Source organism: Gekko japonicus, unplaced genomic scaffold, assembly GCF_001447785.1.
Source record: "Gekko japonicus isolate JY-2015 unplaced genomic scaffold, Gekko_japonicus_V1.1 scaffold184, whole genome shotgun sequence".
NCBI lineage: Eukaryota > Metazoa > Chordata > Lepidosauria > Squamata > Gekkonidae > Gekko > Gekko japonicus.
Window position 1 is genome coordinate 1192523 of NW_015159715.1, and position 27303 is coordinate 1219825.

General features: G+C 40.8%; 1 protein-coding gene across 1 annotated transcript in view; it reads left to right on the forward strand.

Moving 5' to 3' along the window:
* The first annotated feature begins 3054 nt into the window (after positions 1 to 3054).
* The window catches only part of PDE7B (phosphodiesterase 7B), a 214377-nt gene continuing 190128 nt past the window's right edge, over positions 3055 to 27303 (forward strand). Inside the window, exon 1 of the mRNA XM_015411627.1 lies at positions 3055 to 3410. Coding sequence (XP_015267113.1) covers positions 3390 to 3410 — 21 coding nt within the window. The 5' untranslated portion in view covers positions 3055 to 3389. The remainder of the gene's footprint in view (positions 3411 to 27303) is intronic.

Consider the following 27303-nt stretch of genomic DNA (forward strand, 5'->3'; position numbering starts at 1 on the left):
GCTTTGAAAGAGGACAAGACAAATTCCTAAGGATAGGACAATCAGTGGCTGTTAGCCATGTGACTAAATGCAACCTCCAGGCAGAAAATTTAATATTTTTAAAAAACAACTTTGCATTATAATTCCACCACTCATAAATTGGGTGTGATATTTTTAAACTTTCAAGATTCTTGCCAAAGCTTTGCTGCTTGAGCAATAAGAACAATAATGCTTTATTACATTTCTTGATGCATTTTACTCTGTAGTGATCCAGGTAACAGCTGTATGTGCAGTCTGCTCTTTTGTGATACTACCCACTACCCAGCTATTTGTGTATCATAAACCATATTTTAAAGCACAGGAATATAACTGTGCAGTGTTAGTTGCATATTCCTAGCAATTTCTGGTCTACCAATTATGAGGAGGAGGGGGTACATGGACTGAAATACATAGCACTAGTGGCTCAAGTGGTTAAGACGCTGAACTGCAGACTGTGGAAGGTCAGTAGTTCAGCAGTTCGAGACCCGGGTGCTGCATGATGGAGTGAGCTCCCATCTCTAGTTCCAGCTCCTGCCAACCTAGCAGTTCGAAAGCAAGAAATTGCAAGTAGATAAATAGGTACCACTTTGGTGGGAAGGTAACAGCGTTCCGTGCGCCTTGGTGTTTAGTCATGCCGGCCACATGACCACGGAAACGTCTTCGGACAGCGCTGGCTCTTCGGCTTTGAAATGGAGATGAGCACCGCAACCCTAGAGTCGGATTCGACTGGCTTTCGAGCAAGGGAACCTTTACCTTTACCTAGATATAGATTAAGGGGCTGTCTTCCTGATGAAAAGATCAGGTGTGCTGTTTCAGCAACTTTAAACCCCCATACTCTAGATCTGCAGAGAGCTTCACACTGAGTTCACCTTGACTTAATCCATGTGGCTAATATATGGAGTAATGCATGTCTCATGTAGGCTATGCAGTGGCATTGTTGCCTTCTTGCAATACACCTGTAGTGGGTCTCAGGAAGAGGTAAAGAGAAAGCTCTTCAGTGAGACTGACCTCCCACCCAGAGTCATTGAGCAAGTTTCATTTTGAGAGCCAGCATGGCGTAATGGTTAAGGCGTTAGACTAGAAACTCAAGAGTCTCAGGTTTGAATTCCCACTCTGCCATGGAAGGCCATTCTAAATAATAATTCTAAATAAATTTCTAAATAACATGACAGAGTTAGAATTTGGATTCAGCTCTCCGAGATCGTAGTACAAGATTCTAACTACTAAAGTGACTGACAATGAAGACAATTTTTTAAAACATTAATACTATTGATGATTAATATGTGTTTCTTTTCATGACATTATCTGGCACTTGGCTGTCTAATTTAGTCATTGTGAGGGGGGTGGGGCCAGAAGGTGGTCAGTTAACTGAAATGGAAGTTGTTCTGCTTCCCTTAATGTGGCGGCTGGGTCTAGGTCTGCTGCCAGTGCTATTCAGCTTGGCCAGGCAGCAGGCTGGCAGGCAGGGAATTTCTCTCCCCTTTCATTTCCCCTTCCCTGGCACTTCTCCCAACTCAGGACTGTATTTTCCATGCTGTTCTTATACATGGCTGATTCTTTCCTATTTGATCCTGGGCACTCCATTGGAGCTTTGAGCATTGCTTAAGTAGATCCACAGGCAGATGAAATATTGTGTATCTTGATGAGTTGCCCATGTTGCATCTCAAGAATATTTATCACCACTTACTCCACAGATGAACATCTCAGCGTGAGTAAGGTCCATTCTGTGTATGATGAGTTTTATGTATATTTTTGTTAAATATATGGGGTGCTCAGTTTGAATTTTACCACTGAGGAAACATGTTTGGTATTGGTTCTTGTATATGGATATAATTTGTGTCTTTTAACCTGTATTTATATGATTGGACATTTGTCTTTATATTAGCGATAGGTAGCTATATGCAGAACCATAGGATTGTGGTTTTTAAATGATATTTTAGAGCTTTTAAAAGTATAATTAAGTTATGTTTGATATGTTGTACGTTAGCAGTACATGCAAAGCTATATTTTTGTTTCTTTTTTTGTCTCAACCTTTTTGGTGATTTTTCTTATGTAGGGCTGTGTTTAATGATATTTTGGCACTTTTGAATGTATAATTAATATATGATGTTTTGTACATTAGCACTACATGCATAGCTATATTTTAGTTTCTTTTTCTTTGTCACAACGTTTTTGGTTACCGTTCTGATACATGGTATCACATGTGTTGGAAGAAGCGTCTGAAGTATTGGGGGGGGGGATCTCTGCTGGCCAGCCTGCAATAGCCTTCTCTGACATGGCTTGATAGAGGCCCCATCCCCGACCCAGTAAAGGGTGGGACAAGGAGAGAAGATGAGTACAGCAAATACCAACATTAACAGGGGCAATGGTGAATGTAAAACAAATGGAAGTTTTTTAAACTTTGGGGAAAAATTGTTCACCCCAAATGGATCCAGAGGAACACAACCCAAGGCGTGCAGTGGGCTGACCTGGGGCATAGCCTAGGAAATACGTCTGGGACAAATATACCCAAAATACAATAGAGAAAGAAAGCAGAATCCGATTTAGATTGCTGAACTTCTCTCTAATTTTCTCTTCCGTCGACCAAGAGTCGGTGTAGCCCAGCAAGCGCCTGCACCGTTCTGTCTTACACCTTCCATTATCACACATCTTTATTTTCCCACCCCCATCCGTTGACCTTTCCCCCTTTATATCTTGATGGCATATGTCGGATCTGTCCAGCGGTTTCGGACTTAAAAAAAAATTCCAAGCGGAATCCTGATCTGATTTTAAAAAATATAGATATATACCAGCTCTGGTTTGTTTCTAGAGTCGGGTGGTAGCTCTGCCGAAATCACTGTCACATTCCTCCCGTAGTAGTCCTTTAAAATTAATAGCACATGCAGAGGAAAAACTAAACCCCTTTGACGTCACTCGTGAAACGAGGAAACATAAACAGAGAAGGCTCCACTCCAGCAAGCTCGCAGGGCTCGAGCTGATTGGCCCGCCTTGCCGAGCCTGTGGCCGTTGACAGCACCTCCCAGCCAGGCACGGCCTTCCTACTTGCTGCTTAACACTCAGCCGCTCGGAGACTGCAGCAAGCGCCGCGGAGCTCTTATCCCAGCACTTGCCTGGCAGAAAAGTGCAGGCTCCTGGACGAGTCTCTCTCTCTCTGGCGCCTGCTTCTTCGTGGGCATTGCCCCCCGCCCCCCACCTTGCACAGCACGTGTGCGTGCGCACCTTTCTCTCTCCCTCCTTGGGCGCCTCACTTAATAATTTTGCCTCATCCTGGATGCAGTTGCTGGATCCTGCAGTACAAGTCTTCATGAACAAGCTGCACCGCTTACAGATTTCACGGCATTCAAAGGTCACAGATTTGCCACTATGGTTAAATGTCTTGTTTAATGGTTGAGGTAGGTACAGCAAATCCAACCAGGCAGTGGAATGGGGTTTTTGAGGGGGGGGGAATGGGGGGGGAGAGAGAAGGTGCATTTGCCAAAGTTAATGAACAAGGCAATATTGTGTTCTGAAGATTACACTACTGATTGTTATGTCAGAAACTGATTTTTTTTAAAAAAACAAACAAACTACCTTTTCCGTCGTCGTTGTTGTTGTTACCCAACAGCCATCTGATTCGTGAAACTTGTGTGGATTTTAACTGAGTGCAAGAGTCAAATGAAGGATTCTGGTACAGTGACACTGAAAGGTCTCTTCCCCCTCACCCAGTTGTCTTCCGTCCAGTATTTCAGTGGCTTGAGTAGAACCCCTATAAATGACTGGATGTACAGGAACAGATAACTTGGATCTGGAGGGGGGGGATACACGGAAAAGGCTCAAGGGGAAGGGGGGGGAATGGAGATGTGGAGCAATATATTGTCTCAGTCATTTGTGTTGTGTGACACATATGTAGTAGCACCCTGATGCCTTCAGCTGGTTTGGAGTGCCAAATACAAAGTTAGGGACGCTCTTTAACTTTGCTGAAAGAGAAATGGGCTGTCTTGATCCTTTGCGACTAGCTTTGCCACAGAGCCGAAGAACAGGCAGGGGAAGCTTTGTCCAAAGACTCTCTTTGGGGCTTGTTTGGTGTCACGTATGCTCAGCTGGTGATCGAGCAGCAGCCTGTAGCCTTAACTTGAATGACGGTTGCAGTAGGAAAGTGATCTGCGTGTGGTGCAGGAAACAGGAGCAGTGGCTCAAAACAGAACTTACATTGTTTTCAGGAGCATAGTTGCAACATGCGCATGGAGAAACCGGTCACTTGAGAGATGCATGTTTAAAATCCTTCTTAAATAGCCAGTGGTTGACACTAATTAAAAGATGGCAGTGAGGTATATTGTCAGTAAATGGTTTAATCACACTACGGGCTCACTAAGCTGTTCCTTGGGGGGGGATGTTGCTTCCTGTTTGTTGGATTCTTGTTCATAATTTCAAAGTCATTCATGAACAGGTGAAACGTTCGGAAACATTGAATGCATCACCCTGACCATACTTTTTGAATGGTTAAGAGAGGGAGAAGCAATGAACTGTACTTGATTCATAAGTACTCTATCACTTTAGGAATAGCAAAAATATTAGCTCTGAAATGCAGACTATCTGCTATGTGCTGTGAATGGACAATTGCTATTCTGCAGTGTCTGGTGTGGGGGGGAAACAAGGACTTAGTGTATTACAAGTGCATAACTGCAGCTCCTCCATTTCCTATGCTGTATATTTGTGGATGGCTGCAGAAACAAAGAGACTGCTGTCACTAATAAATCGCTTAATGACACATCTCATCTACTGGACTAAAGCATCCCTCTTTCTTTTTTTGACTATCAGTCCACAGTCAATTTTTATTAGCTGAACAGTTAGCTACAGATATCTCTTCCCTGCTGCCAGTATCCCCACGTTTTCTTCTCCTGCCGTGCAAGACTGTTTATGCTGCAAAAGCTAGCTTGATCCAGATACTCAAAATCCTGATGCTTTATATTTCCACTGTGTGTGAAATGTGCACTACTTTGTTTAAATTATATCTTTATAGAGTGGTAATACGGAAGCCAGAGAATTCTATACGGAACAAAAAGTCTTCAGACTTTCTGAACTTCCTGGTAATCCCTGGATTTGGAAGGCGTCATCTTGCTATGGTTTAATAAAAAGGGTCGTCGTCCTTTTTGAAAACATTGTTTAATATATGAAATGAACAGGGCATGGAATGAATCAGTGATGAGGATTGTAACTTGAATCCGAATTCTCTGCTGTTACCTCAATTTGAAATTTAGCAAGGGTAAGTTTCACTGAAGTTAATGGCATTTAAGTTAGTCGTTAAAAGGCTAACATTTCCTGTTGTCAGAGAGATGAGGATGCTGGTTTGTTGAGCTGTCCCCCAGTCCCTCACTAAGTATAATGCCACTTATTCCCCTGATAAGCAGGGCTCTAGTCGGGGGGGAGCTCTCAGGTACGGAGCTCCGGAAGAGAACCTCTAGGGGGCGGGGCGGTCACGTGGTGAAGCCCCGCCCCCTTCTTTACCCCGCCCTCTGCTTCGATCCTCATTCCGTTTGGGAATGAGGATGAAGCAGGAGGGTAAGTAGCCGGGCCTTCTGACACACTTCCGGTGATGTCAGGGGGTGTGGCCTTCTGTCACTTCCGGTGATGTCAGGGGGCGTGGCATATGCAAATAAGCTATGCTAATGAGTTATGCTAATGAGCTCCGGCAGCTCTTTTTCTACAACAAGACCCCTGCTGATAAGACTTCCTTGCCCTGACCAGAGGCAGCCAGTTGTATGGAATGGAAACCTTTCCCAGTCATTTCAATGACACGATGATATCCCATAACAGAGTAAGTGGAAGAGACAGAAAGAACTTAACACAACAGTGCTGTTTTCAGCGCAGCAGGAGCCCAATATCTGTGATAACATTTAGGTCTGCCCTGATTTCCCCTCATTTATTTCAATAGTGCAACAAACTTTGACCAGACTGGCACCACTGGGCATTTCTGAGAGAGTCCCACACCAGTTTGAGCAGCACTCCCCTCTTTCCAGATGTTTGTTGTACACAGACATTTTGATTGTCCTCATGGTATCTGTAAAATGATACCATATGGCATATGCCTGAAAACAGCTTCCCCCGTACACACTTACCATGACCAAACTTTGTAGAATGCATACTAAATGGCGGTGGAAAGTGCTGTCAAGTTGCAGCCAACTCATGGTGGCTCCTCATGGTGTTTTCAAAGCAACAGATGTGCAGAGGTGGTTTGCCATTGCCTGTCTCTGCATAGTGACTCTGGATTTCCTTGGTGGTCTCCTATCCAAATGCTAACGAGGGCTGACCCTGCATAGCTTCTGAGACCTGACAAGACTTGGGCCGTCCAAGTCAGGCTCCATACTAAATACAAAAACCAAAACAAAATAAGGACATACAGTTATACTTCGGTAAGACACAGAAAGCTGTATTCAGGTATACTGCCTAGGAAGCAGACTCTTCATCCATTTGTTTAGACTTGGGCCTCTTGTTTTCTCAAATGATCACAGTTTTTCAGTGTCAGGTAGACACATGGCTGAGTAGCCCCTGCCCCTAAACACCAGCCCAAATGAAGATTTGCTGGTTAAACCTTCACGAATGGTCAAGCCTAAAATCTAGCCGGTTTTCAGAAAACGGGAGCTCCAGAAGACCTAAGTTACACATTAGAAATACTAAGAAAAGCAGGGCACCTAAATACCAAATCAGATGAAATGATTGCCTGGATGATATGATTCCAGTGAGTTACAGTTTTTTGTTGTTTCTAACACCACCATGCATTTCTGATCCAATAGTTCAGTAGGAAAATATAAACATACTGTACCATACGAGCAACCCCTTTTTCTTATCCTATTTAATGTGGCCCTCAAGGCTGTTCTTACATGTGTTCATTTCTGCCTCAGTGAAGTTGAGTCATCATCATGATAATGCTTAGAAGCCAGTGAGACAAAACTCTTTAAAAGTGTTTGTTTACATGCACAGCTCCACCGCACTAGGTTGGACTGTAAGTCACTAGAAGAGCAATCCTACAAGTACAATACCTTTATTGGCATAGTAAATTTAACATGCCATTTAGGATCAATATATAGAATTGAAATCCATACATAAGTTAAAACATAAATACATAAAATTATACAAGAATCAATTTATAATAGCGCTAGGAAAAAGGCTCATTGTGGAAATAAATACAATGGCCTCTAGAAAGAGGCTCTGGGCAGGTGCCCCAGCCTTGGACACTCAGTGTCAATTTGCTGTGGTGACCTCAGCAGGGTATAATGACACTGAGTCCACCATTTTCTCCAGAGGAACTGATCTCTGCTACCTAAAGAACAGTTGTAATTTTGAGTGATCTCCAGCCCTCACCTGGAGATTGGTAATGATGGTTCCCCAGAAGGGAATAGTTGGTTTGGAGGGTGGAGTCTATAGCGTTGTACCTGTCCGAGGTCCCACGCCTCCTGAAACCTCACCCTCTCCAGGATCCATCCCTCATATTCCCAGGAATTTCCCACCTGGAGTTGGCAACCCTGTCTCCTTCCCAGCCAATCATCAACCTACCTTTATTTCCCCCTCACTCTTCAGCTTTCCACCCCCCCACACACCTGCAGCCTCTTCCGTGCTCTGAAGCCCTGACTGCTACGTCACATTGGCTGTCATACGGGGGCCACCTCAGCAGCATATAAGGATACAGAGCCCACCATTTTCTCCAGGGGAACTGATCTCTGCCATCGGGAAAGCAGTTGTAATTCTGAGGGATCTCCAGCCCTCACCTGGAGATTGGACACATTTTACCTCTTCTGAGCAAAACTGTTTCGAATGTTAGAGGCAAAAGCCAATCAAGTCACATATGCAAACGACCTCTGTGTTCTGAGGCAAAGGCCAATGAGGCTGCATATGCAAATAACCTCTGTGTTCTGACTGGCTATGGGCGGGAGAGGATTAGCAAAATGTTTAGAATGTTGGAGGCAGGACTCAGGCAAAGCAGCCAGTGGATAGGGAGACCCTCTGAATGACAGATCAAAGAGCGAACTGATTTTGGAGGGTGTGGAATGTTCTAGAGAAGTGCCACCACCATTCAGCTATTATTTATAAGGGAGATTAGATTTGGCTTTAAGAATTTCTTCCAGAAATTTTGTAACCGCTTTAGTAATTTCTGCTGCCGAGTCATTCAATAAGAACTAACAATGTATTGCAACATTACCTGGGATAAATTTCCAAACAATTCCCAATGTAAATTGTCATTAAACTGACACTCAAGCATTATATGCTGGATTGATTCTGGAAGATTCGCACCACAAGGACAAAGTCTCTCATAAAAAGGGATTTGATGATATCTCCCAGAGAGAACGTTAGAGGGGAGTGTGTTCATGCTAGCCAGCATAAAAGCTCTACGTTGGGAAGGAATCTCAAGATTGTATAAGTAATGGGACATTATCCCAGGCTGGGTATCTAAATTTAAAGGAGAGCGAACCTAAGCAGAGTTATCCCTTTCTAAGTCCATTTAAATCAATAAGCTTAGAAGGGTGTAACTCTGCTTAGGGTTACAGTATATGTGGTTTTGGCTGCACAATGCACTGCATCCTTTCACAGATGCATGAGAAACATTGGGTCATGGGATAAGCAAAATACCCATTGTGTCCTGGTGACCTGGTGCGCTCTCTGTGTGTGTGACCAGCCTGAAAGAGCTTTTGTGGTCATGGCACCAATACTTTGGAACTCCCTCCTCAGGGAGATTCCTCTATCTCTATAGGTATGTTTTGCAAGCAGGTGAAGACTTTTTTGTTTTGTCTGGCATACCCCCAATAACAGTTACTGGCTCTCCTTCTGGAGTTGTTTATTTATGTGTTTTTAATTGAATTGTTTTTATAATTTTGAACATATTGTCTATTTTTTTTTACATTTGTGAGGACCCTAATTGGGTGGAAAGGTGGCATTAAAATGTGTTAAATAAATAACATAAAATAAATAACATAATAACATGGCTTTTCCTGGTGCAGCTATAGCAGATATGATAGTAGGAGAAAGGAATAGATAGGTATGGTTTTCTTAGTATCCATAAAACTGGCCATGATTTCCCTGGCGTCACTTTCACTGGAGAGCAGAGGGGGAAAGATAAAATGAGGGCAGTCGGCACCTGTGAATCTAATAAGAATTTGCCCCAATGTAGTCACCAGAGAGCAGGGAATGGGGTCTCTGAAGGAAATCTGCATCAGTCATGGCTTTCTTTGCTTCCCATTCTTATGAGGAGGAAAAGTTAAAATGTAAAAAAAGAAAAGAAAAAAGCTGTTCCCAAATGTACAGAATACTTTAAAAACATAGGTGGCAGATTTAAAAATGCTGTTCTGTTGCGATATATTCGTTCATAGGTGGCACAAGTAGAGAAGTTTTAATGCAGTTTAAAATGTAAAAGCACTGTCTTTTGTAGCTATAAAAATATAAAAACCGTATACATTTAAAACTTATTTCACATATACACTCCAAGAGCTGAAAAGAAACTCAGATATACCTTGAGTATCGTATGTGAAGCTTATGTGTTTTCTCTTCTTTGAAGACTACTTGCCCATAAGAAAGTCTATGAACATGAGTGGAACTTAGTCCTTGTATTTATCTTTCTGGTATAGCAGGAAAAAGAAGAAGAAAAAGACAATTATGGGCATTTATCAGTGCAATCCTATGCAATGTTATAGCCTTTTAGGTCCATTGAAGAAAATGGGCTTAGGGTGCAACTTAGTTTAGGATTGCAGGGTGCATTTGCTACTGTTTTCTTGTGGCCAAAGAAAGTAGCAATGAGGGGAAGAGAATGAGGGCACAAGAGATCATAGGATGGGAGTGGCAAACCTAAAGTTGCACTTTAGTTATCAGGGAATCAGCTCAGACTACATGTGTGGGTAATGCTTTGTTTGTATGGTGGAGAAAAGGACATTCCTTCCTTCCACAATGCTCCTAAGTGGGCATGCTGAAGCTCATATATCTAACAGCTCAACCACATGAATTTCCCCCTTTGGAGGGAAGGAAGAATTGGATATAGATGCTTCTGGGTAGAGTACCCGCCTCTCATATTAGGCAGTTGTCCATAGTCATACCTCTACTTTAAGAACAGAGTGTCACCTTGATGTCTGAACTAGGCAGACATAGTGTCAAGGTCCTGCCAAAGCATCAGACAGGAATGAAACTACATGTCACATGATCACAGGAGTGCTCAGACTATGGATGAAGAACAAACTGTAAGCAAAACCATATACAAGAAGACTAAAACTCCAGGGTGCAACAAGAAATGAAGATTAACTGCTGGAGATGCATAGAAGCTGGAGGAACCAGTCAGGAGTTGATAGCAAGGCAAAGGTCAGGAACTGATGATACAGTTTTAAAGACTCTTTGGATACTATGCCATGTTGATTCTGCAGAAAGACCACAAGTGTGGCCCACTGATACTGGCTAGTTCTGCCAGTTAGCATTTGAAAGGAACCTGATCATCTTCTCTGTAATTATTTGGTCTAGCAGTTCAACTCTTGTTAAGTTTATTTTGTTAACATCCTTACTGAGGTTTGTAGTGTAATAGGAACAACAGAGGAGAATCAGACTAGAAGTTCAACTCTTGTTAAGTTTATTTTGTTCACCTTAATTGCTAGTAACATCCTTACTGAGGTTTGTAGTGCAATAGGAACAACAGAGGAGAATCAGACTACAGGCTTGTAGACAGGACTGGAGAAGAAGCAGGAAGTTAGTTCTGCCTTTAGTATCAGTAGAGTTTGCCACTCTAAATAGGTAAATAGAACTGACATTCACAGAGTACTCAATGAGCAATTTGTAGAAGGTATTGTAAGCACTTTTGCCTTTCAGAGTTAACATGTGTAGTAAATAGGTTTTGATGATTCCACTGTTGTCATCTGTTCCTTCATTTTATCTGCAAAAACAAGTGTTTAATATAATTTAAACATATCTATATATCTAATAGCGAAGCCGCCCCCTGTGTGCAGATATCTAAATCTGCGCATCAGGGGCACCTGGGGGGCAGGGAGATTTTCCTGCACACGTGGGGCAATGCCCAGGTGTACAGAAAAATATGAAAAGTTGGGAAAATATTTAAATTACCTTAAAAGTAAAAATTAAAAGAGCGTTCAGGCCCGAGCGCCGAAAAGCCACTCAGACCTCGCTGCCGGAGCGGGGGGGGGAGGAGATTGGTGGGGCCTGAGGCAGGGGGGGAAGAAGAGTTCAGTGGGGAGGCTTACCTGCTACTGCTGATTCCTCCTCCTCCTGCTCTGTGTGGAGCTCTTCTCTCCCCCCCCCCGCGAGTATCTTCTTTAAAATATTTTGAGACCTTGCTTTCTGAGACAAGCTGGATGCTTGCATTAATCGCAGTGACATACCTTCTATATTAGCAATATGGAGTTCAGCCTTCAGCCTAAGAGTTCATCATACGTTATTCATTTATTATATTTGTATCCTGCCTTTCTTCCATTACGGAGCTTGACACAGTGCAGATGGGGTTCCCAGGATTTCTCCGATCTTGGCACTGACCAAGTTAATACGCACTTAACTCCTCAAAGGATATGTTGTCACCTAGCATCAGACCATACTCTGGGACCTAAGCATCCTCAACAGATGTCTGTTTGACCAAACGTTTCTTGTAGCCAAGGAGGAAGATTCACAGCTTATTCGCTGCTGAATTGTTCTTACATTAGGAAGCCTTGTGTAATGGTTTCAGGTTCAGTCTACCTGCCTGTACTAATCGCCACTACAGATTTTACCAAAAGGATGGGACTAAAGACTAAAACACATTTAAAAATACATGCAGAGACAGAAGCATGAAGTTGCTGTTGTTTTCACACATTATATAATGTGAAAACTGTGGTCAAGGGACTTTTTAGAAGTTTCCATTATGAAAAGAATAATCTCAGGACATGAATGCTGTATTTGTGTCATGTTTTATTGAATAAACAGTCTTGAACTGATTAAAATCGTTGCCTTGAAGGAGTTGTCGCTCCAGGCCAAATCTTACATTATGGGACTGTTGTATGGGTAAGAATAGCATCAGGATGCAGAATTTGAGTCAGTATAAGAGTGGGACGTAGTTATCCCCTAACTGAACTGGCATTTAGCTGCAATTTTCGTTACTTTTAGTATTAGCGTTATTTACAACGAATGTCTGAAAGGTTTCAGACTAAATAGAATGGAGTTGGGTTTTGAAATTAGACTGAGATTTTTCAAGCCACATTATGACCAACATACGCGGCACTTTAGTGACATGGCCCTGCTCTTACAGGCTTACAGGCCAAGTTCTGATGCTGGTGAAGTAAAGAGCTTCCCAGTGAATCTTTACATGGACCCAGGGTATTGTTTGAACTCTGCTTCACCCCACCCAATTGTTGTGGTATGTGCTTTATTAGGTTTAAGCACAACTGCTTTCTGGAAGTGCTGCATGACTTTCTTATTTGTTACTGCTTTTGATGACCAGAATTAAGCAGGGGAAGAGCCATTTTTAATTTAATTTTTTTAAATTTAATTTTATTATTTTATTCAATACATTGGTGTTGATTGGGTATTTTATTGTTATCTTTACACATCGTTATTCTTGACCCTGAGCAAGTAGAATACTGGAGGAGGAGGAGATTGGATTTATACCCCGCCCTTCACTCGGTATCTAAGAGCGGCTTACAAACTCCTTTCCCTTCCCTTCCCCTTCCCACAACAGACACCCTGTGAGTTAGGTGGGGCTGAGAGAGCTCTTTCCAGAACTGCCCTTTCAAGGACTTGTCAGAACTATGGCTTGCCCAAGGTCATCCAGTGGCTGCAAGTGGAGGAGTGGGGAATCAAACCCGGTTCTCCCAGATTAGAGTCCACACACTTAACCACTACACCAAACTGGCTCTCAAGAGATACTGAAAGAGCTAAAGAGATTTCCCTCACTTTGTACATCATTAAGACAAAGGAAGGCCATCTGATACATAACTATTAAAAGTACAGGAGCTGGGTTGACTGGAAATTTGACATTGTTCATCTGTGGGCTGATAAAAGAATCATGTCACGAGAACTGTTCAATTGTTTGTTTTGGTCCTGGAAGGCACTTGCCATTGGTCTCAGATACAGAAGAAGTGTTGCAAGAATGTTTCCCCTGCAACCATCACAGTTTTTTAAAAATTGTATGTGTACAATATACCGAGGGCCAGTGGCTACAATGGGTGATGAATCGTTTTCAGAATGAAATAAAGGTGGAAGATCAAGCCTTGCTGCTGACTCTGCCCACCTACCCTGATCCTACCAACCAATGCCCAGTTTAGACATGAAGCCAACTTTCAGGCAACAAGTGAGCTTGCAAGAATAGACCAGTCCAACTGACTGGGGAAAAGGGGACAAAGGTGCAATGCTACTACTCTAAGTGGTGGCGGGAAGGAGAGAGAATACTGTGCTTCAGTCAAGATGGAAAGGCACGATGGAAATGAACTTTCGTGCTGGGAATGTGAAATAAATCTCAGTAGAAACAGCGAGTCATGCAATGCAGGATGCAACATTTCCCGAGCATTGGGTACAGTTTGGTAATATTTGTCTTGCCTGTAGAAAAGCCTGTTTTCCCCCCAACCCTGCTGCATTTTCTAGTCAACGGCATGTTTCAAGTTGTAGCTGGAAGAGAAATGAATTTCCACAGATATGCACACAGCTGTTGCAGGTTACTCTTAGCTAGTGCGTGTGATATTGTTGGAGCCACATAACACATGCTTCTCGATCCCTAGAGAAGTGTTTGCCTTTAGTTAGGTGACGAAAAACCACATGTGCACATAAACACATATGCCACTCTTTTAAACTGCAAGTCTAGCTGGTTCATGAACATTTTCTGATTTTCTCTCTCTCTCTCTATTTTGTTGGCTTGAGGGGATTTTTACTCTTCCGCACTAGAGCCAACATCTTCTGGGCTTTGAAATGTATTATAAAGGAACTAATAGGCTTTTTTCACTCCACAGCAAGGCTATTCTCCCTTTGTTTGTGTGGCTTTTGCCAGCTACTAAAGCAGGACATGGCTGTAGTTACTGTAGTGAGCGGGGGGGTGGGGATCAGTCTGAAAATATTAGGCCTGTATACATCCAGAGAAAGATGGGAGGGAGGGCAGTGTGAGAGTTGCAACCCCCTACAATACAAATTATTTTATAATTTATTTGAAGTATTTATAAACCAGTGAAAGTTGTCCAAGGTAGCATAAGAGATTTTTTAAAGAATGAATAACAACAAGAAAATTAATAATAAAAGTATTATTTGCAGTATAAATTTGGGCATCATGGAAATGGTCTTTGTGCTAAAATGCTAATTTGGTTGATCATATACAGAGTGAGAATGATACAGTCATGATCTGCGATTTTTTGATTTTTTAATGGATTCCCTCTTTTCCAAAATGAAAAGTTTTCATTAAAAAACATATTGGGAACATATTTACTTTGAAAAAACACATTATTCATTACGTAAGGAAAATACATTATTTAACAGCACGCTTTGGAGACATTAAATACAGTTGCAATAGATGTCCCCAAAGCTTCTACTGATCCAGTATCTCTATGGATGCTTTTCAGTTTGTTCAGCTTGAGGAGGCTGGCTGCCAAGCTTTCTCCTTCCCCCCTCCCTCCCTGGTGGCGGCAAGGCTGGCCTGCCAAGCTTTCTCCCTCCCCCCCGGTAGCGGTGGCAAGGCTGCCCACCCACCAAGCTTTCTCCCTTCCCCACTTCTCCCTCCCCCGCCAAGCCTTCTCCTGCCCCCATCCCCTGTGGTGGCAGTGGCGGTGAAGCCTTCTCAGAGCGTTCCCTGCGCATATGCAGGGAACACTCCTTTACTTTTGGGGGGATTTAAGTCTTCCCCCTATAGTTTTTTTTTACAGTTTTTAGATTTTTCTGCACATCTGGGGATTGCCCCAAATGTGCAGGAAAATCTCCCTGCCCCCCAGGTGTCCCCGATGTGCGGATTTAGATATCTGCACGTGGGGGGCACCTTGGCTATTTGATATATAGATAGTATTTGTATAAAGGTGGTGCATGTGACCTTTTACAAAGGGACATAAGAAATGCCAGGTCCTGATAACATGCTTCTACACATCACAAACCTGAAAGTTCCCTCTCTCATGTACAAGACACCCTTTCAGCATTCTGCAAGGTTTCCGGTTTGAAAATTAATCAATCTAAATCCTGCATCCTACGCATCAACTTACCTCCCAGCACAATGGAACATCTTCAAAGATCTTGTGATTTTCAGTGGACAACTACCTACCTCTCCTATCTTGGAATCAATATTCCATGAGATCTCAACAGCTTGTTGAAATATAACCCATCTCCTGAAATTTCAAGAAATACAATTGGATCTCCAAAAATGGGACAAACTCACCTTCTTCTGGCCGGACAGATTTCATTTAATCAAATCATTTGTCCTCCCTAAAATTCTATTTCTCTTTCACACTATCCCCATTGCTATACCTCTGAATTTATTACATCAATGGCAGTCCAAACTCAATGGGTTCTTATGGCAAAACAAGCACCCCAGAATAAACTTTAATATGTTGCGGCACGGGGGTGTGGCATTGGTCTGCATGGAGGCAGACGCATAGAGACTGAGCTCCTCACCCAAGAACCCCAATTCCATATTTATCTTGTGCAGATCACCTATAAATCTTACCCAAGGTATGGACAAAAATGGAGGAAACAGACTCCAAACTACTCCAGCGTCTTCAAAGGTTCTGAAAAATTTTCTTAGCTTGGGAAACTTGGTGAAAGACACTTCACATGCATCACAATCTAAAATCAAAATGGCCACCGGAACTTCTTCTACTACTACATCTTCCTCAGATTTGCTAACTACAACTGAGTTTCATTCTGCATTGAAATCTTTCCACTCTGGTATTTTAGAGACTTTCCAGGAAATGGTCAAATCTTTGACAGAGCAAATGGAAGCTCTACAAACAGCCTTACAAGATGTGGCCTATACAGGTGAGACTGCAGCGGAGAACGGCTTAGCAAATCAAGAAGGTATCTGCAACGTACAAGCTCACGAAAAATGGGCTAAAGACAAAATCCTGTTGTTGGAAAACAAAGTTAGTGAGTGCAACCTTAAATTCAGAGGATTTGAAGAAAAAGTGGAAGAAACAACAGATTTGGGCATTTTTATGTCATCTTGGCTATCTATGGTTTTACAACTGGAAGATGGAGTGGCACCTTTTATTTTGAAAGCGTACAGGATCAGCTCTCCTTTTGCACAACGCATGAGACATCCAGAGACATTATTATAGAACTTGCTGACACACGTACAAAAAAAAAAATCCTAGACCAGTCACGGAGCGCTGGTGGTCTAGCCTATAAAGATAAGATGATCTAAGTCTTCCCGGATTTATCTGCTGAGACTTTACAAAATCAGAAAAAACTCAAACCCATAGCAACTCACCTGGTTGAAGCAGGAATTCATTATAAATGGCTTCCAATGGGCATGATGCAGATCCGCCACCAAAATAAAACCTGGACAGTAGAAGACCTTGAAGGTGGAAGCATAGTTCTGCAAGCTTTGCATCTTCAGATCCCAATGGAATGTGACAAAAAATTTAACAAGTGCAAATTGGACTTCACTTCGCCTCTTAAAGGTAGTAAGATTCCTGTGAGAAATACTACCTAGAACTTCTGACGTGAAGCTTGAAAATTCCTTCAAGATCTCTGTTGGGTCTGTGTTTGATTCTATAAAGCTTAATAGTATTTGATATGCTTTAGGGAATTGGGGGGAAATGGGAACCGGAGGTTGACTTGATTTCTTAGCTCTCTCCTTTTTTTGAAAGGACCTAATGGGTGAGCCTAGAAGGCTCCTTTCTGGAGAGGGGAGGGGTTTTTCTCTCTTTCTTCTGGACCTGGGTTGTTCTTTGATAACGTGCAAGATTTTATTTTTTATTTTTTTTGTTCTTTTTTGCACTTTTTTTTTGTAGTAGGCACTGGGAGGAGGGGAGAAGAGGGGATGTGGGTAGGGGTTGGGGGGAACAAAATGAAAGCTTGAGTTTTGAGGTAATGGGTAGTTATGATAGAAAGAGGGAGGGGAGGGGGTAATTGGGGATTTGATCTCTCAATAACTTAGCACTAAGTCTCACACTTGACATGTTCATTGTTACTGCTTTTTATAGCTGTTCCTCTTATATTATTCATGGTTCCTATGTGTGTTACAGTTCCCATTTACTATTTTATATATTTGTAAGCTGTTCAATAGTCTTAATCTTTTTTGGTTCTCTTAGTTATAGATCACAATGGTTAAGGTTACTTATAATATTACTTTGTTACGCTGTAGATAGAGATATTTTCAGAATTCTCAATGTATTTCCAAGATCTGTTAATGTGCTGTTAAAATGGCATTTATAATTTCATTATAATGATGCAGGTCTTCACTCCTTCTCTGCTGGTTTTGATATTCTTCAAAGAATCTTTGTTTATGTAATCTCTTATGGCTAACCAGACTAAAATACTCTCTCTGAATTGCAGAGGGATCAACAATGTGATTAAAGCTAAGAGAATGTATACCTATTTAAAAAGGCAGAAAATTGACATAGCAATTCTCCAAGAGACTCACTTGAGAAAAAATGTTAATTATCTGTTTAACTCCTCGTGGTTTCCATATTGTTACGATGCTACTGGCTCTTCAAGAGCACGTGGAGTGGCTATCTTAATATCTAATCATGACAGATTTTCATGCTTAAAAATAGACAAGGACCCTAGAGGGCACTTTATTTTTATAAAAGGAACTCTAAATGGTATTAAGGTGACAATAGCAGCGGTTTATGCTCCTAATTCAGGACAGATTGGTTTTGTACAAGAAGTATTGGAAAGGCTTCGCTTATTCCAAGAGGGCTTGCTTATAATGGGAGCAGACCCATTATATTATATATCATGGATATATCATGGATACTGTTATGGATAAAAATCCGTTAGGTCAAAACTGTCATCTTCTATTCATTCTAATTTTACCAGTCTCAAAAAGATTATACAAAAGTTTGATTTGGTTGATACCTGGAGGTTTCTCCATAAATCAGGTAGTGACTACGCATATTTTTCAAGTAGATTTCAGACTCATATTAGGATTGACTATGTATTTATTTCTAATAGCATTATAAATAAATTAGTGTCTACTGACACAGAACCTATGTGCTGGTCAGATCATGCAGAAGTTCAATGCATACTTACACTAAAGCCTGACACAGACAGAAGTTTAATTTGGAGATTTGACAACTTTTAATTTAAAAAATCCAGAAATAATTAAAACCATAGAACAGGCAACTCAAGAATTTTTCAAATTTAACTTGTCAGAGGACATCTCCAGCAATGTAGTTTGAGATGCATACAAAGCAGTGATAAGGGGTAGAATCATATCAATCTCTGCTGCATATAATAAAAAAGATTAGAAATGAAACAACAAATTTTAGACAAAATTAAAAAAATTGGAAATCCAACATAAAAAAACATGCAACCCCAAGACATATAAGGTACTTGAACAGAAAAGGAAGAAATTGCAGGCTATAGAAGTTCATTCAATTACGAGAAATCGGCTTTACCTGAAGCAAGCTTAGTGGCACAGTAGTCCTAAAGCACTTAGGTTATTGGCATGGAAGGTTAAAAAAAGAAAAGCAGAAATAGGTGTGAAAGGACTTCGGGACACTAAAGGAAATTTGCACACATCTACCAAGTCAATCTTAAATATTTGTACAGATTTCTGTTCTAAATTATATACATCGGGTGGCCCTCCTTCTAAATCAATTGATCATTTTTAAAAATCTAACAACTCAATTAAGATTTTATCAGAAGTGCATCAAAAATATCTAGATCATACAATTGATGAGAATGAACTTCAAAATGCAATCAGGGCCATGAAATCTAACAAGTCACCAGGCCCAGATGGATATACTTCAGAGCATTATAAGCATTTTAGCATTTTATTGTCACCTATTTTACTTACCTTATTCAATTCAGTATTAGATACAGGTACCATTCCACAATCATGGTGTTTAGCGAAAGTTACATTGCTGCCAAAGAATGATAGCAATGTGGAGAATCCAAAATCTTACCGCCCAATTTCTTTGATTAACAACAACTACAAGCTCTTTACTAACATTCTTGCTCGTAGTCTCAATGAAAATCATAGGAGACTATATCGCATTGGCTCAAACAGGATTCATACCCCAGAGAGATATGACCGTTAGTATTAGGAAAGATTTTAATGTTATACAATATAGTAAGACTTGTTCATCCACTGATTCTTGCATACTCTCACTTGACGTTGAAAAAGCGTTTGATATGCTAGAACATCTTATGCTCTTAGATCACATTGACTTTGGGGGAAAGTTCATTTCAGCAATACAAGCTTTATATCTAACCCCACAACTTTTTTGGAGAGTCAATAAGATAAATTCTTCTTTCATTACTATAGCTAGAGTCACCCTTGTTATTTGCGATAGCAGTTGAGCCACTTGCAAATTTGTTAAGAAAAGAACCTCTTTACAACGGAATCTCTACATGTAATCAGAAAGTAAAAATTAGTCTATTCACAGATGTTATGATTTTGCTCATATCCAATCCAAGAGAATCACTTTCAAAAATAGAAATGCATCTGACAAATTTTAGTTTCCGGACTTAAATTTAATATTGACAAAACACTACTATATCCTATCTGCCTATCGAAGGATATTGAAGCTTATATCAAAACTGAATTTAAATATAAATGAGTGACCTCCTCATTTAGATATTTAGGAATTTAGATCCCTTTAGATTTAAAGGATCTTTTACAAGCGAACCATCTGCAAATATCTAAACAAATTCTTGACCTGTTAAAACACTGGAATGACTTTCATCTGACTCTCTTAGAATGAATTAATGTGGTGAAATCTCTCATCTTTCCTAAGATGATCTTCTACATGAGAGCCATACCTATTATATTACCACATTCTCTTCTTAGGAAATGGCAAAGAAATCTTACAAATTTTATTTGGCATTTCAATAAGCCGAGAATTAATTTCCTGACTCTGAGAAAACCTCTAAGATCTGGAGGACTAGCAGTTCCGGATGTACAACTTTATTATGACACTATACTTTTAGCTAATTTAGTCAAACAGTATAGACACACTTATAGTGCAGAATGGAAAGGCATTGAAGAATCACTTCTTGCTACTAAATCTTTTCAAGAAGCTTTGTGGAACCACAGGACTTATAAATCTATAGGAGTTAGCTCTAATTTCTTCTTAAAGGCCACTTTTAATGTTTGGAATAGGTACAGCAAGATTCTAGCTCCACCATTCTCTCTTCTCACTAATTTTACAGAACAGTGCTGGTTTCAACCAGCTAGGCAGAGCTCTTCTTTTCAGCTCTGGAGGAGGCTCAACATAACAAGAATCATAGATGTCACCTCGAAGGGATATTTAAAAGATAAGACAGCTTTAGAAACTTTATATAAAGTGAAATTGCCATGATTTGAATACCTTTAATTACATAATCTATTGACCTCTCAGAAATTTGGAAGATTACGTTTAGCTCTCACTGAGTTTGAAAAGTTATTAGCAAATGATACACATCCTAATAAAGGTTTAATTTCCACTATTTATATGTTTCTACTTGACATAAAAAAGCCAATTTTATTACAGTATCAAAAGGCATGGCAATCTCTACTAGACTACAAGCTAACAAAATCCTAATAAGGTGGTACCTCACCCCAAAAAAGCTAGCACTAATAACCTCATCACACTCCCCACTCTGTTGGAAAAACTGCAGAGAAAGAGGCACTTTTGCTCATTGTTGGTGGCAATGTAAGTTTATAACAGCCTCCTGAAGTTCTTTCACAAATCTCCTTCATAACAGGCTATACAATCCCGTGATCTAATCATTAGCCTACTAGTAGCAGCTAAATCCCCAATAGCTCTGCGATGGAAATCCAAATCCATCCCTACATTGTTTCTTTGGTACAAAAAGGTTTGGGACCATTTCGTAATGGAGAAAATAACTGATGGTCTTCATCAAATGGAAATTTATCCCAAGGCAATGGGATTTGTGGAAAAATGGTTTCCATTCATAGATCACATTTCCAAAAATGACATTCAGCCTATGAATCCAGTCTATTTCAAGCTGATCCAATTATGGTCCACTCCGCTTCTCTTCCACATACCACTTCAGTAATACTTCTGTTGCATATGCTGTTCAACTGTGCACCCTCTTTTACCACTACTCTTACTTCCTACTTATATATTAATTCTTTTTTCTCACCACTCTCTGTTCCCCAATTATACAGAATTTACCTACTGTTCACTACTGATGCTTATTATGATGTTTGTAACTGGTTTCTGATTTCCTGTTTGTAATTAATTTTATGAAATACCAATAAATATATTGGGGGGGGGAAGAGAAGAAATGGCAGGTCCCCGCTTGTTAGATGCGTCATTAAAAATGTAGAAGCAGCCTTTAAGTTCAGGATGGGGATGCCAATCTCCAGCTGGTGGCTGGAGGTCTCCTGCTATTACAACTGATCTCCAGGCAACAGAGATCAGTTCACCTGGAGAAAATGGCTGCTTTGGAAGGTGGACCCTATGGCATTATACCCTCCCCTCCCCAAACCTCAGCCACCTCAGGCTTCACCCCCCCCCAAAAAAATCTCCATTTGTTTCCCAACATGAAGCTGGCAACCCTAGTTCAGGCTTGGGTATGATATTAAGTATGGAATGAGTACTTCCTAGTGGTAACATATTATACCAAATCAGATGGAAATTGGGTGCTCTGTACTTAATATCCGCAGTACACTGTGTTTTAGCAAGCTGGGCCTTACATCTTTACTACTTTAATGTTGAAGTTCTCAGTATTTTGGTTTTCTGAGAGATGGACATTATGTGACAACAACCCCAAATATGCAAATATATGACATCTTAAGTGAGAAAAATGTGCTTTCTGGGCTTTAGGAAAGACTACATTTTGAAACTAGTCTTTCAAAAATTCTTTGGCAGTGTATTTCCCCCAGACCCCATGGAAAGGGACTGGCTTATTTGGCTTGCTCATTATCATGCTATGAACCCATTGTCACATAATACAAAACACATGTACCTATTATCCACTGTCAAATGTTGAATGGTATATGCCTTTTTCATAGGAATCCTAGGATAGTTTCCAAGACATGTAAAACTGACTCACACTGTAGTCCTCAAAGCGTATGGCTGCCACAGACCCCACTGAAGAGAATGTGGCTTTACTTAGCAAATGACTTTGAGAATAAAAGCCTCAACTGAAAAAAAGGCATAAATAACAGGAAATGTGGCCTAGGAAAAATACATGCAAGTGCACAGTGGGAAAATATAACCCCCCCATTTCTTTTCCAGAAGATATTCTACTGTAAACATGAAACCTCTTTTTAAAGTGTCCTCTGAATATAAAAAGCAGTTTGAGAATTAGATCCAGAAGCTGTTCAGAGGGAAAACGGTGTTGTGAAATTCTGGAAATGTATATGCAGTTAAAGTCTTCTGAATACAAAATGATGTATACATCAAAAGGAAATAAACAATACTGTATGTCTATGAGCTAAGAAACTAGGGGAAAAGAGCAACCAGTTGAAACTGGAGAGCACTAAGAAAAAGTCAAATTTTTTGGAAAAATTATGTGTTAGAACTGATAATTATGCATAAATACTTGAAATAAATAATAATTTGATATTTGGAGGTAGTTATATTTTAAAACAAATTTCAAAATATTCTGAAATTTCACTTTGAAAATTTGACAAACTATGCTTTTAGAAGGCTAATGATGAAATCCAAACAATACTTTCCTGGGAGTAAACCCCATTGAGTAGACTTCAAAATGATTTTGAGTAGTCCTGCTTAGGGTTGCACTGTAATTCCCAAAGTTTCGTTGAATATAAAGTAATCATGTGAAACAGCAATCTGCAAAATTCAATAGTTTTCACCTTATTTATCTTCTTAAATACACTACATTAAAAAAATACCCTGATTGGGAACACTGAAAAAGATTGAAGTAGAAAAAAGTATCCTGACCTAGGTAGCCCAAGCTAGCCTGATTTTGTCAGATCTCAGAAGCTTAAGCAGGGTCAGCCCTGGTTAGTAGTTGGATGGGGAGACCACTGAGGATCACTGTGCAGAGAATGACAATGGCAAACCATCTCTGAACATCTCTTGCCTTGGCAGCCCTATGGAATCACCACAAGTTGTCTGTGACTTCATGGGGGGAAAGTACATGCAGATTTTTATAAAGACATAATACTTGAATTCCCCCCAAATTTATTTTGATTCAACCCATGGATTATCCAGACATGTGCAGAGATGTAAACCTTCTGCAAATTCTGAAGCTATGGGGGAAAGCCATTGGGGGGAAACCTGGATAAACCAAAACTTTGGGTGGAAATTGAAAAGTACACACTACCTTCTTATGACACCAACATTTATGTTAATGTTTTAAGAGTATAAAATGCATAATTTGTAACTTGGCAGATAAAATTATACAGTTTGGCACATTTATGGAATTCAAATATCTTAATTGGTTTTATAAAAACAAGTTCGCAGGAAAAAAACCCATGGTCTTAAATGCTCACAGGAAAAAAGCCCACATGGAAAAAAGCCCACACAGAAAGAAGCCCACAGGCAGGGGTCGTTTCATAGAAAAAGAGCTAGGGGAACTCATTAGCATAACTCATTAGCATATGCCACACCCCCTGACATCACCGGAGGTTTGTCATAAGACCACACCCCCTGACATCACTGGAAGTGTGTCATAAGGCCACACACCCCGCCCCCAACGATCCCGGCCGCCGGTGGCGGCCTTGCAGCTCCACTGCCGAGCCCCATGGGGGGCCCGGCGGTGGACCTGCAAGGCCGGCGGGAGTGCAGGGAAGCCCCGCAAAGGCCCTCCCTGGCCCCAGGCAGGCAGGGGTGGGGAGAGGCAGGGAGGAAGCAACTTACCCTCCCTCTTCTCCTGCCTCCTCCTGGCTGAATGAGGGCCGGAAGCGGGGTGGCCGGAAGCAGGGGGCGGGGCTTCCCCCCCGAAATGACCTCTGCCCACATGGAAAAATATCATGTAAAGTGCCATAGATATTTATAATTGTGGATAACCATTCATCTCCATTTATGAGAATGAACAGGTATTACCTATGTCTTATATTGTTATTTTAGGATTAAAACATGTCATATTCACATGCAACAATTTGTGTTGTAATTTTATCACGTATAACCTTAATATAATAATTCCATTACGTATTGGCCAATTCCAGCTCTCCCATTGGCTGTGCAGTGTGCTCATCAACGGCCACTCAAGAGTAATCGCATGCAATTGGCTGGGGGTTGGGTCCGCTCCTTTTTCCCACCCACTGCCACCTCCAGCCACTGTTCCCTGTCATAATAACTGCCAAATGGCTGCCTCTCCTGACGAAGACACTTCTCCCGCTTGGCTCCTGTGGGACTAACTTTTCCCTCAGTAGCTGTTGCTAGGCAACCAAGCTTGGTTCTGTCAATAAAAAGAAAACCCTAAGTTCAGCACAAAATAAATTCAGGTTATAGATCAGGGGGAGTTCCTGATGTAAAGCTGAGGCCTCCTTCACATGTACTCACAACCATATGGGGCCACTTCTTTGTAGCGCATGGGTGCAGTATGTGTGTGAATACTGGAATCATGAGAGTGGGACCACTTGAATGGCTCTTTCGTACCCAATTATCACCTTCTGGATCTATATTTGGAAAAGTATATTTGCTCTGTAAATCAACATGTAGGAAAAGGGCAGTCAGAGGCACTCTTTGAGATGCTGAAATAAAAATAGTATTCCAAAAAGAGTACTAACCAAAGAAAGGAAAAATATTTATAGAGATCAGAAATTTGTACGTACTCCATTTTATTTAGTTACCGGGTTTTTTTTAAAAAAAAAGTTTAAAATGTCTGTACCTTGAGAATTGATGGCCACTTTATAAATGACTATAATTCCCTACAAAAGTATAGAGGGAAACATAAACTGGTGTACATAGTTGTGTGTGATATACCTGGCAAAAACAAAAACAGAAGTGTGCATGCAGATCTACATAGAAAAAACATGTTTGACATAGAAGAAGGAAAGAAGAAGAGATTGGATTTATACCCCGCCCTTCACTACCCAAAATAGTCTCAGAGCGGCTTACAAACTCCTTTCCCTTCCCCTCCCCACAACAGACACCTTGTGAGGTAGGTGGGGCTCAGAGAGCTCTGACAGAAACTGCTCTTTTTCAAGAACAGCTGTGCCAGAACTATGGCTTGCCCAAGGTCATCCAGCAGGTGCAAGTGGAAGAGTGGGGAATCAAACCCGGTTCTCCCAGATTAGAGTCCACGCACTTAACCACTACACCAAACATAGCCCTTAGTTCAAGGAATATATGGATAACTTAATTTGTTCATACATATTATTTGTTTCGTTCTACTAAGGATTGGTTCAACCAAGGATGATACATCTCTAAAACTTTGCCAAAAGCAAAAGAAGCAAACCTACAGTCTTGTCCTGTTCTCAACTAAGACATTATTCTTTGCCACCTCCAGCTTTGTCGCAATTGCTTTACTTCACCTTATTTTAACAACACAAAGGCCATGATCTCCCCTTAATGTATTAGGAAGCCATTATAATTCAAAACAGCATTTGGCAATCCTGTTGCCCTTATGGCTCTCTTTCCTTTCCTGCAGGCCAGCCACAGCCATGTGAAATAAAGCCCTGCCAGTCTTCAAACTGTCAGCATCCTCAAATTAAGTAGTAAGCAATTCCTTGCAACTGCAGTTCTTCTGACTAAGAAAGTGTCTAGTGCTTGGCCTGACTTAACTTCTCTGGCTCTCTCTTGAGGCATCCTTGGCTACTCCATAAATTTGCAGAACCCTCAACACCTTTTGCAAAGGCTGTGTACAGACGATAGCTTTGTGGAGAAGAGAAAGTAATGTTGTATGTTTGTCCTATCTAGGGCTGTCAGGTTGCCCTGGCATGAGATGAGGACGAAAAATTGCCAGCTCCAGATTGGGAAATTTGGGGGTGGAGGCTGGGGAGGATAGGGACCTCCAAAGCATCCGTTTTCTCCAGGAAAAATGATCTCTGTAGTCTGGAGATGAGCTGGAATTCCAGGGCATCCCCAAGTCCCACCTAGAGGCTGACATCCCTCATTCTGTCTTCTCATAGGCTATGCCAAAAATTGGCTACACTGCAACTTCTCTGTGCATGGCAGAGAGAGAGAGTTAGTTAGTTAGTTAGTTAGTTAGTTAGTTAGTTGTTTGGCCATGCATGCACACTGCAGGACATCATTGTAAGTCCCATCTCCCTGAAGAAACCATTACATTTTAGTGAAGTAAACAAAAGAAGGTTAAGCTACCATAACCATCCATATTTAAAGCAAGGGTTACAAGATCCACTTTATTGCCCTTTTGGAAGACCTTCTATAAGAAATGTTGGATACAAAAGAAAACAAGTAATGATCCTGAGAGATTAATTTCCCCTGATACAAAGAAAGGCAGATATTATCTAAAATGATAACATGTATAGGTGTGCAATATTTGTGCAGTCATAACTCTGCAAATAAACAAGTACTGTTTACTTATTTTGGGGGGAACTCGGTTTTTCAGGCTCTTACGATAGGAGGATGTTTCAGTTATTTAACAGAAAAAACACACATTGAATTGAGAATGGGGAGAAAAAAACCTTTAATTTCAATCAGCTAGATCATCGTACGTTTTTAAAAATAGGCATGTTTGTGGATGTCCAGAGAGGCAGTCTGTTTGCTTGACAAATCTGGACAGAATTCTTAAAACATATGGGTAGATTAAAAGGTTTAAAAGGAGAAATTTTAATATTGGAAAATGGCATACAAGTCACGACTCTCACATTTAAACACCCTTGCTATTTATAACATTCCAAATTGGCTTTCACAGTGGATAAGTAATATTTATATTAGAGCAATAATACAGAATACAAATGAGAATTTTAACATGCAAAAAGTCAGCAGTAAAATAATAAAAAATAGATCCTGGGAAGATCTTGGAAATGTAGAACGCGTTCTTTAAAGATTCAGGGGCCCATGAGTAGACACTTGTCCAGAGTGCAGCACACCAATATTTGGAAATAGTGTCTGGGACGGTGGAGTTTGGGAGGGGAGGGAGTGCAACACAGCTCAGCAGGGATTTGGTGCCATATCCTCTGGAGTTGCCATTTCTTCCAGGGGGATTTATCTGTGTAATCCAGAGACTGGTTGTGATTCCAGGAGAACTGGAGTCCCCACCTGGAGGTTAGTTAACCCTCGTATATAAAATGATGATGTTGGTTTTTTAAAAAGAAAAATCCTCTAAAGAATAAAT